The 12056-nt window shown below is 35.3% G+C and overlaps 1 protein-coding gene across 2 annotated transcripts in view; it reads right to left on the bottom strand.

Moving 5' to 3' along the window:
- The window catches only part of LOC108698242 (pre-B-cell leukemia transcription factor 3), a 165329-nt gene extending 153273 nt beyond the window's left edge, over positions 1–12056 (bottom strand). For both annotated transcript variants that reach the window (XM_018229585.2, XM_018229587.2), the window contains exons 1-2: positions 10350–12056; positions 8693–8766 (exon numbers count right to left, since the gene is read on the bottom strand). In XM_018229585.2, coding sequence (XP_018085074.1) covers positions 8693–8766; positions 10350–10546 — 271 coding nt within the window. In that variant the 5' untranslated portion in view covers positions 10547–12056. The remainder of the gene's footprint in view (positions 1–8692; positions 8767–10349) is intronic.

The following is a 12056-nucleotide window of genomic DNA, read 5'->3' as shown; positions in this document are numbered from 1 at the left end:
CATAGTTAGAAACATGTTGTTATCTATCCAGGGAGACCACACTATTCAAATACATATACCAAACTATTTGGCGTGCTTCTGAAACTTGTCAGGAACTGAATCCTGCCACAATATTGGGCAACAGATGAATGGGCACTGTAATTACTAGTATGGCACATCAAAACACTAGCAAATCTGGGTAGAACAACGCCAAAAAACAAAAATGGAACTGATTAGCCAAAGCAAAGGATAAAAGTACTGACCATTATATGCAACATGAAGCTTATCTCATTGCTCTCTGGGACGAACATCTGTGATATCAAGAGAAATATCCATAGGGACTTAATTTCCCTTATCTGGCTATAACCCTGTCAAAAATACAACAAATTGGGCCCCACATATTCATTTCGTTTTATTGCCTTTTTTGCGTTGAGGCAGAAACGTTTGGCTTTACGACACATACAAAATGTTTATAGCTTTTCTTTTCACTTCAGCAATATGTCATAAGGTAACTGGACAGAAACCAGAGAAATCATTCTAACTGTTTATAACACGGAAATATGTTAGAATTTGCCAGTGTTTAAAATTGTCGTTCATCGGTAATGCCCGTGAATTTGCTTCACTTCCAGAGACTGAAACATTAAGCTTTGACGGAAGCTTTCATTATTTATATTGAATATTGATGTGAATTATTTACCACATTCACAACCAAAGTGGCCGGAAAAGTAATAATGACACAAGGTCAATGTGTGGTGGATAAAGGTATGCTTTGTTGGGCTAGTGGGAATTTTGCTGATCACCTTGGTAAGAGGTTGGCTTTAGATAAATCTGGAGATTAAACAAATAATAAATCTTTCCCAGCAATTGGGGGAGAAAGTCTCACCACAACCAGCTGCTCAACAATTGTGATTGTTTCCCTCTTGTATAACTTTATTTGTAAAGCGCTGCTAAGGAGCCGCAGCGATGTACAGTGCATAAAAGTACAATATATATATATATATATATATATATATATATATATATATATATATATATATATATATATATATATATCATAGGACAAAGAGACATTGTGGGAAGGAGGTCACTGCCCCGTAAGTGGATGTGAGGCTAACATACAAATTGGAGATAAAAAAAGTGCACAAGGTAAGGCATAGTAAATAGGGAAATAGGGACAGGACTAGGATAATGTTCTAGTGGTCCAAAAGGTAGACTCTTAGTTTTTTCTTAAAGGGCACAGGACTAGACATGTTCTGCGTATCTTGACAGCGCTATATAAATAAATGATGATGATGATGATGATGTTCTAATGCTCCAAAAGGTAGACTCTTCATTTTTCCTTGAAGAGATTAAGAGAGGATTCCTTACGGAGGAATTTAGGGATGGAATTCCAGAGGTAAGGAGCAGCAAGATAGAAGGGTTTGAGATGAGAGATGGCAGTGGATGTGGATGGTGTGAAAAGAAGGTGGCTCTGAGAAGAGCGGAGAAGACAACCAGGAACGTATAGTGAGACAAGAGAAGAAATGTAATGAGGAGCACAAAAGTAAAGGGCTTTGAATGTTAGTAGAAGGGTTTTGCTTTCCTTTGCTTAACAGGCAGCCACGCCAAGGATTTTAATTGGGGTTGAGCAGGTTCCCTTTTAGGAGAGAGCAGAAGGATACTGGTAGCAGAGTTTAAGATTGATTGGAGGGGAGAGAGATGGAAGTCAGGAAGACCAGTTAGGAGGAGATTGCAATAGTCTAAATGGGATAAGATAAGGGCATGTTTGCAAAAGAAACCGGCGTATCTTGGTTTAACGGGAGTGCAGGAAAATTATCTAGTTAATTATACTTTTGAGGGGTTTTCTTAAAGTAAGCAAGCATACAACTCAATTTATTGTAATCATCTTGCACATAAAGCTGTTTTGATATAGCAAGTTTCCTATCCCACAGAATCTGAATTTATTTATTTGGAATTAATCAAGATATACAGATTCATAGCATTTTGGAATCAACCAAGGCCTTCCCGCATCAGAACCTAACATGAAACTAATAAACTATGCTACTTAAAACAAGCTATGTGGTTTGGGAGATGAACAGAACACTAATGAATTTAGAATGCCATTGGAATGTTCTATAAATAATGTTATAATTGTACAGTTAGGATGGAATAGTATAGTTTAATAAATAACAAATCACAGGAAAACTAGAACTAAAATAACATACCAAAAATAAATTATTTTCTTATTTGATTTGCATTACAGGTATGTGACCTGTTATCCAAAATGCTTGGAACCTGAGGTTTTCCATAATTTGGATTTTCATACCTTAAGTCTACTAGAATCATGCAAGCATCAAATAAACCCAACAGACTGGTTCTGCCTCCAATAAGTATCAATTATATTATTTTTAAAAATTTTAATTATTTGGATAAAATGGAGTCTATGGGAGACGGCCTTTTTGTAATTCGGATTTTTCCACTCCTCCTCATGTTTAGCTAAAAAAGCCCAGTAAGGCTCTTCAACAATTTTACACTTATCTTGCTGATATTTGTCGGCCCCTACTAAACATGCTCCCTGACTTGGGAGCAAACACCAGGCCATGGACATGTATATTTCACTTTTGGCGTTTAACCTTTAGGGAAATTGAAGTTACACTTTGTTACTTTCCTTTTTCTAAGTTTAGTTTCTGCACACAACTGTAAGTAAGTAGGTTGCTATCTTTAATGATTATAAACAAACCATACTTTTTTAAACTGCTCTTCGATCCCACTTAAAATTTGCCAGCATTAAAGGGGCAAAGCTAAACACAGCTAGCATTTTTGCTTTGAAGTGATAGATTTGAGCTAATTTTATTAAAACCCATCACAGGTTTAAATGCTCTAAATCAGGGGTGCCCAAACTTCTTGCAACGAGGGCCAGATTTGGTGAGGTGAAAATGTGTGGGGGCCGCAATTGGCCCCCGGGCTGCACTTTGGACATGCCTGCTCTAAATATTTAAAATGAAGAATATCTAGAACTACTATTTAAACATCCTTTTTTTAATATGTGATAAATGTTATAGGGCCATCAAGAAATAAGACTTTTCATGAAGTCTTCATAAAATAGATTTCTAAGTGCAAAACTTAAAAAAAAAAATAAAAAATTTAATATTCACTCATCACAAACCTGCAATAATGACATTTTATTCTTATTGCCAACATACAAATGACATTATACAAGGAGCATACAAACTAAAAATGAGACACTGTTCATGAGGCATGAGGAAGTCTTTTTTCAGTCGACAAGTTCAGTGCAAAATATGAGACCGAATTATAACTAAGTTCTATTAAATGCAACTGGCAAGCCAAGCACTATATAAATAGAAATATTGTATGTCGTTCACATCTAACAGGAACATGATTGGTATAAAATATTAATAAACAACTTCTATTTATACCTTACCTTAAGTGGTCTGCTTGCCAATGCCAGAAACTACCCCTGATTCTATTAATCTATTGAGTTTGCTTTCATAATTTGAGCCTAACCTTACAGGAGCCGAGTTGAATCCTTAGAATCATGAAGAAAGTTTTTGGCTATTTAACCCCAGGGCTGCACAAGCAGCCACTCATTCAGCTTTCAGGCTCAGTGATGCTAAACCGTTAACATGATCAGCATGTTTGACACAGGAACATACTCTTCTAACGCACTTTCACTGTAGAAGCAGTCTCTATATTTTTTAAAAGAAGAATTCAATGTTAAGGCAAAAGAAAATTTGCTAACGCTGTTATACACAATTCTCACTTTGCTGTTGTCTTGATACGACCAAATCATGAATTTTTCTGTGCATGTCACAAAATACATTCTTCTATTTGCATAGGCAGATTCAGAACTTGGAGAAAATGTTTAATAAGGCAGCCAACTGTAATTATTAATGAGGGATATTGCACATATTTCTAGAGCTGTAATCCTGATTCTGCTTCATCAGCACAGAGGGATATGAAAGACAAAACTTACTATCCAACTCCAATTTTTAACTGTAATGTTATTCGTTTAAATTTGTCATGTTAACACCTTGTCCAAAACAAAATATTTCTACAGTGTCAGTCACCCTAACAACATTATATTTGAAGGGCAAGTCAATCCCAAAATAAAAATGAGCCCAATAAAAGGAAACATAATTCTAAGCAACCTTCAAATATACACTCATTAACAATTTTCTACGGTTTTGTTTTAATTACTTGTATATGTATTGCAATTGAAACCAGTGATTGTCTGTCCCTTTCTATTGGCTACAATTTAAGACAAGGTAGCTGATTAACAGACCTATCTTTGCTGGGGAACTTAAACGTTTGCAACATTTGTTTAAAAAGTAACAAACCGGAGATAAGCCAATGCTGCTTTCAACAGAAACTGTTTTTACAAATAACTTGGAAATGTTTAATAAATGCATATTATAAAGTTGCTTGCCCTTTAAAATATAATATACTGACAAACAATAATAATAAAGTTACACATGACAGTTCCAATGAGCATAATAACTTTAACTCATATTCAATCACTCATGCTGGGTTCACTTGTATGGGTACAGTCAATATTACATGGAATGATTTGGACCTTGGGTTTTCCAGATAACAGGTTTTTCTGCATTACTAAACACCATGTCTTAAATCCACTAAAAAACATTTTACAAAGTAAGCCAACTGGATTGCTTTATGCTAGCCTAGTTGCATCAAACACACCTCAAAGATTTATTACAGAAAATAAAACAGGATCAGTCAAAAATGAACAATTGTTTGATTAACAGGAGGCTATGGGAAATGTTAGCGTTTTATTTCGGAGCCTTACGGATAACTTGTTTCCAGATAATAGATCCCATGCCTGTGCATAATTTCCAGTAAGAATGTAAGAAATAATCAGCACTATTCCTTTGTTCTCTTAAAGAAATTTAGTATTTCTATATTAAACGTGTACACAAATGACTTTGTGTTGCACTGTTAAGCCTTACATGCTAATTGCCGGCTCCAATGTGTTATCATCCGCTCTCTTCACATATGTAATTTTCTAGTTCTAAAATATTCAAGTGAGCGTATCTAGCTACTCTCCTTAGGCATATAAAAATCTTTCTAGTAGCCCGAGACGGTCTTTCCAGCTTCCCCTGCGGACACCACGCTCAGTGGAGAAGTTCATTACATTTTATGATCTTCCCAAGTCTGTCCTGCTTATAAGACTCACAAAAGGCCACAAATCTGGCAAACCATCATGTATGCCATTAGACATTATTACTAAACGAATGTCATTTAAGCTCTTTGCTCCTAACTAACCACATATTTATAGGTGACTGGCAGCTGTCAGTGCATATCTGCTGATAGCTTACTCCTAGGTTTCCCCTTCTAACTTCGGAAATAAAAGAGTCACTTCCTTCGAGAGTGTAAAAAATGTGTTTACCTTAAGTACTTCGCAAGCAGAGCGTACTGGAAAAAAAAAGAGACCTTAAAAGTCTCTATTTTGCATGTCACTCAGTTTATCAAGGATTCTCATATTATTTCTCAAAAAAAAGAAAACATAACACATAAAACAATCGTGTGTTCTCTAAGATCGATGAGCCTTTTAGGTCTCATATGACATGCTAACAAATATTTCTAACTTTCTCAGTTCACAAATACTAATGAAGCAATCTTAGGTTTTGCCAGGGTAAATCCACTAGGGGATAGGAACTTACATTTAGGCTCCCAGTCGTTGACAAAACGCATACATACACAATCATATGTTTATGTGTATTGATTTTCATGCCTGTGGCTAGCTGGGAATCCAAAGTCTGCTTATTTAATTAAAAAAAGGTCATTTCTCATATACATTGGGCAAAAAAAACGGAGCAGGAAGATGTAAAAAATGAACCAAAGCACACAAAAAAAAGTGATTTACTGGATGGTCCCTTAAGTCATACTTTAGGGCAAAAATAATTTAAGGGTAAACATACAAAAGCCTGCTACCTCGTGGTTGTGATCTGCAAAGCACAAAGAAATAAACTTGGGTCAAATCCTTCAAAATCCTTTCGAGATGCATTCCTGCAAACTGCATATTACTTTACATTGTATACAGACAGAAGTGCCCTGGATAAAAAAAAAAATTATATATATATATATATATATATATATATATATATATATATATATATATATATATATATTGCAGTATATAAAACATTTTCGAATAATGAAATCATTCACAATGAGGAAAAAAGGCTTCTCTAATCCATCGTTTTGGTGGATACACTGTGAATAAGATATGCTTTCAGACAATGATTTCGCTCGCAGACAAAGAGCATTGCATTACCCTTTTCATTTAAAGCTGTCTAATAATGTAAACTTTCCATGTTAGTATTAACACACGAATCAGCCCTCTTCTGTGACATTAAACAGATTGCTACCAGTGAGAAAAAGAACAAGCACTTGAAATTCTGCATTGTTTATAACTATAGGAACAGCTGCTTCCATTGTTACTGAGCAGTTGTTCCACAATCGGACAGTAAGGTAATGTGCATCTCCTGTGTGCATGGATAATGTGTATATTAACATGAAAACACAGTATTTACTACAATGGGGTTTATGAGCATAGTACTAAAGCCACTCTAGATAAAACAAGTATTAGAATGATCATATAACAAGCATGGCTATTGTTATGTTATGCTTTATCAGTTTAGTCTTCACTCCTAGCAGATAGAAATCCACTTGGAATTTGTGCACATAAACATTAACCTGTCCAAGGAATGCTGCCTTCTTTTACTAACCAAACCTCGTCCGTGCGTCTCCCCTTTCTGGCAATGCTGACCTCACAATCTGATAAAACTACATATATTTTCAATTAAAAAAGCCAAATGTTCCTCAGATACAATCCACACTGTAATATTTTGTATCATGTGTAACAGAAAGGGATTTACACTGAATTTCCCGAAGGATCCAGAAAGCCTTATGAGAGAATAGTAAAAAATGTTTGGCAGACAATGGTCTTCAAACAAACATAAATCTGTTGCTGCTGTTGTATTTTAAAAAAAAAAAAGGATCTCATTTATATTATATTGTGGGCTGTAAGTATGGTCAGCCTATGTTTATAAGACTGGGCAAATCCTTTTAATTTCAAAGGAAATCTGCAATTAGAGAGATACATTTGGGGGGTTTAAATGGCCCCTTCTCTGCTTAAGGAAATTGAAGGTGATTGATTAGGTATGCCAGCAATTAATATATATATTGTAGTCATTTGATTTGTTACAATGTATCACTGACAAGCTCAACACTGAAACTGACACCCTTAATAGGTTCTGGTGATATGACATTCTTGAATTGAAATCCTTGAAATATTAAATGATCACTTTAAAAAATGTATGGGTGTGTGTGTGTGTGTGTATATATATATATATATATATATATATATATATATATATATATACTATTATAAATAATCAATACTCAAATTCAAAGCGTATAGCAATATGCTTTCGAAATACATGTCTTGGCTCAATATGAATTAACAATACGAAGTGAAATTTGGTAAAGCTGCTCGCTGATGTATTTTTGAAATATCTACATAACAATCATTATTTTACCTGCCTTACAGGAACAATATACAACTGTTGATAAAACAATATTTACCAATCTAGCCTCCACCCATTTTTGGCTGGAATAATTTATACCTGACATATTTAAACATTAGTGTGCTATATTAATATTTAATTTATACATATAAGTTCTAAATATTTTGCAACAATATGTGTAAAAGATGCTTATTAATACTAGACATAAACAGTGAAAATCACAGACTTAATACACATATTATGAGAAACAGGCCATAATGCCCTGCATACAGTGATCAATCAATACTTCTTAAAACCCTAGGGATTTGTCTAAGAGCAAAAACATTTAACAACAAATAATATATCCCTATTAGCAATGAATGGGGACTTTATTTTTAAAATGACAGATAGATAAATAGATAGATAAAGGAAATGTTATGCATGTTCCTTATTGCAAAAAAAAGAATAAAATAGCAGTAGAGTAATTAGGCCCACTATTTGGATCCCTATTACAGGTATGAGATCTGTTATCCTGAATGCTTGGGACCTGGGGGTTTCCAGATGAAGGATCTTTCTACCTTTTCCATAAAGCTATTAATAAAAAAAAATGTTTAAAAACGTTGCCAGCAACATAAAATGATGTTAGCTTAGTTACCATCAAGTATAAGGTACTGTTTGATTATTATAGAGAAAAAGGATAATGGGACAATATAAAATAGTTTGTCTATGGAAAATGGCATCCCCGTGTTTTCTAGCTTTCTGAATAACAAGTTTCTGGATAACAGATCCCATACCTGTACTAAAATAAGCAAAGATATACATTTTTTTTCTAAAAAAAAAGTGTAGAAACAAATTGATTTTTACAACTTTCCCACTATGAACAGTTTTAAGGTTCTGAACTTCCATGAAGGCCCTACATATAATATGTGCATTGTTTTAAACAAACCATCAGCATTGTGAAATATTTTCTTGTGCTTTTATCTGTCAGATAAATGTATCTGTAAAAGCAACAGCTACCTAATACATGAGCACAGACTATCAATACGTTGCTTCTGTGCATGTGTTTACAAAGGAAGAATGCTTATGTGGCTCAGGCCATTTATAAAAGAGCAGCCAGAAATATTTACTCATCGATATAAAAGGCCATGGTTTAAAATACAGATAACAGAAGACGCACAAGCCCCTACCTGTTTTCTCTTTGATTTCACATAAGACACTGAAGAGGGCTGGTTTCATCCTATGGCAGTTTAGTGCATGCTTTCTGTAAAAGAATCGGATATAAAAATATTATTACGTTTTTCCCATTGTACATTACTTATAAGACACCGACTTATTCTGTGGCGCCGTACAACTAGAAATAAACAGCGTGTGCAAATATATTTTTAAGATAAACAAAAATGATTAAACTTGGCTATAAATGAGTTAACTGCCTCTATTCTTTTCCTTTTATGTGACATTACCACTTCATGAAACAATAATTGCATTTTATATACATTGATTTATCAGCCCTATCAAAAACAGTTGATAGATTGCCATATGCATGCTATTAATTGCCATCAACATTTTTCAGTTTGGGGGAAACTAAGTCACACCTGCTACAGTTGTAAAAACTGATTGACACTTTGGATGCGGTGCTTTTACTATAAAGGGTTTACAATATTTAATGTTTACTCACATGTCAAATTAGCTTGCTATTATTCAAAATATAAATCAGTCCTTGTCTGCAACTAGCCACATCAAGTGATTTATTGAAAAGAGTCAACTTTATCAAAGCTATATATTTTCCACATGTATTTCTGTTTCCCTAAATATATCATAAAACATCCACCACACTAGCATGCAAAAATACACAATATGTATTTGTAAATGTTATGTGAGGAGATGGGGAATGTATTCATAAACTAATGTGCATTGTATATCAAAAAAAAAAATGTACATATATATATATATATATATATATATATTTACATCATATAAACTATATATATATATATATATATATATATATATATATATAAATATATATATATATATATATATAAATATATATATACACACATATATATATATATATATATATATATATATATATATATATATATATATATATATATATACATATATATATATATATATATATATATACATACACACAAACACAGGTTGTCCAGAACTATGCAGCAGTTGGGTAGCAATTAATGCCTCCAGAAAGAGCATTTTCTTTAATGTGTGTGCACACATATACATATAAGAATTTGTAATGCTCCCCTTTAAATGTGCCTGAACAAAATATATGTATTTGGCTCTGAAAGTAGATCTGTAATTTAAAAAAATATATGCATTAGAACCAGAAAATGGTTGAGAAATTAATAAACCTTAAAGCTGCATTTATATGAAACACTCTGTTAATACCCAGGCCAGTAAAAGACTAGTAATTTCCCTCATAACTGCATTTATTTATAATGATTGTTTACCCCATATATAGGGACAACTTCAACCCCACTGGCAGAGATAGAAAGGACTGGAGGGGTCCTGGAAGCTACATTTACAAGCAACAGGGGAGTATCTCTACATACAAATAAACAACAGCCCGGTTATAGCTGCGAGCTGTGTTTATATCAGTTTGCTAGCGTGGGCATCATTTCATCCCCATGCAAGCAGCTTCAAGCAGCCTCTCAGACGCTGCTCATCTCTACCTAAACATGTGCTGGCTTATTTGACAAACTGCTTGTAAGAAGTAGTTGTTCACTCCAAGATGAACTGGAGTGATGTGCTGCTGTGATGTGTTGGGAGGGAAAGGGGTGAAGTGTGTGTGTGTGTGTTTTTATTGCAATGGAAACCAACTTTGCTTGTGCCTCATCCAAGCTTTGATCAGTTATGGTCATGATCTGGTGCAGGATGTCTCCAATGTCCTGCTTCCTGCCGTCACCATCACCCCCATCGTGACTATGGGGAGGAGGTAAAGTCATTCCCCCTTGAATCGAGTGGCCAGCCATGGCCGCTCCAGCCAAAGTCTGCATCATCCTGGTCTGTTCGTCCATACTCTTCTCCGCAGCCTAATCAATGACAACACAGACTGTAAGGAGACCTCACAGCCAGTGGCAGCACCGCGGTGGGGTTACTGTCCCACACATCAACAATGTCAACTGTCAGAATCCAAGCAGATACCCAGTCTCTAAGGATAGAGTGGTTTAAAATCAAGGTCTGTGATAGTATTTCATCCCACCATGCAAAATATCATCCAAATATCAAAACCACAACATGAGAGTTTTCATAAAAATGACTAACAGGTGCAATCGCTTTTAGCAGCTAAACTCTTTAATTTTAAAAATGATCTTTTTGAAGGAGGTCAAGTTTCTTCTTTCCTCTACTACCAGTTTTTATTCCGTGTAATTCAGGCGGACGAGACAAGAGGGCACATTAAAAGTTGCAAATGAAACTCCGCTTCTTCTTGTCTCTCTACTTGGATTTTAATCTTCAGGTAATGGCAGGTCAGTCCAAAATGACAGCACAAACATGATTCCTTTCAATAGGATAGCGAGCGACTTCTGAGTTCTTGAAGTATCACGGGCGGCTGTCCAATTCAGTCTTTATTTCAATTCGTTATTCCAATAACGCATTCCCAATCAGGAAAAAAAAACAAAAAAGACAATAATATTCTGCTACAGAGATGTAAAAATGTAGCACAAACCTCTACGTCACTATTAGTAGTAGTAGTAGTGACAGATGTTCCTTCACAGCAGTTCCTGTCGGGTCTATGAGGCTCGCTTTATTAATATTAATTGACAAAAACAAATCAAGTTTCTATTCGATTCCATGAATCTTGCCAGCAGAGCAAATGAATCAAAAGGAAAAGATCAACTTCAGGAAAACGGTTTTCCTATTTATTTTTTTTCGGCACTGTCCACAATGGTCATTTGTCGATCCCCATTTTTTTTTTTATTTCGGGACCAGGGTTTTCCAGTTCTTCAATCTCCGAGCGCTGCCAATCTCCGGCTGCTCCAGTAGTATTCTCCTTTCTGAGAGAAATAAATAATCGGTGACTGATTGTAGCTCCTTTCGCAGGGTCCAAAATGAAATCGATGGAGTAGTAAATAAAAAAAAAAAAACATATATAAATATATAAAAAATGACCTCGGCACAAATATCTGTCTGTAAAAATGTTAATGAAACTTGTGGCCACGGGTGGGGGAGAAGCAGCAGCAGCAGCAGCAGCAACGTGAGGTATTAATGTGAGTAATAAGAAGAGAGGTGATAGAAATGGTTAAGGTGCTCGGTGTGGGGATGATGATGATGATGGTGCCTCAGAGCAGCAATCAAAAAAAGTTTTTTCCCCTCCTCGGCGGCGACTGAGGGGAGATGAGGAGAAGAGATGTATGGAGGGGCCGGTGCCGGGACTCCCGGGCGGGATTTATGGCTCCGGCTGCTTCCCCCGTTATTTCGCTCTTGCCGGCTTCCCGGTGACGGATTGACAGGCTGCCAACGCCACTCACTCACTGCGGACGTGTCAGACTTTGAAGGAGGGGAGGAAATAAAAAGGGAGACAAAATA

Source organism: Xenopus laevis, chromosome 8L (genome assembly GCF_017654675.1).
Source record: "Xenopus laevis strain J_2021 chromosome 8L, Xenopus_laevis_v10.1, whole genome shotgun sequence".
Lineage (NCBI taxonomy): Eukaryota > Metazoa > Chordata > Amphibia > Anura > Pipidae > Xenopus > Xenopus laevis.
The sequence above is the reverse complement of the archived record's forward strand: the minus strand, read 5'-3'. Positions and strand labels throughout refer to the sequence as shown.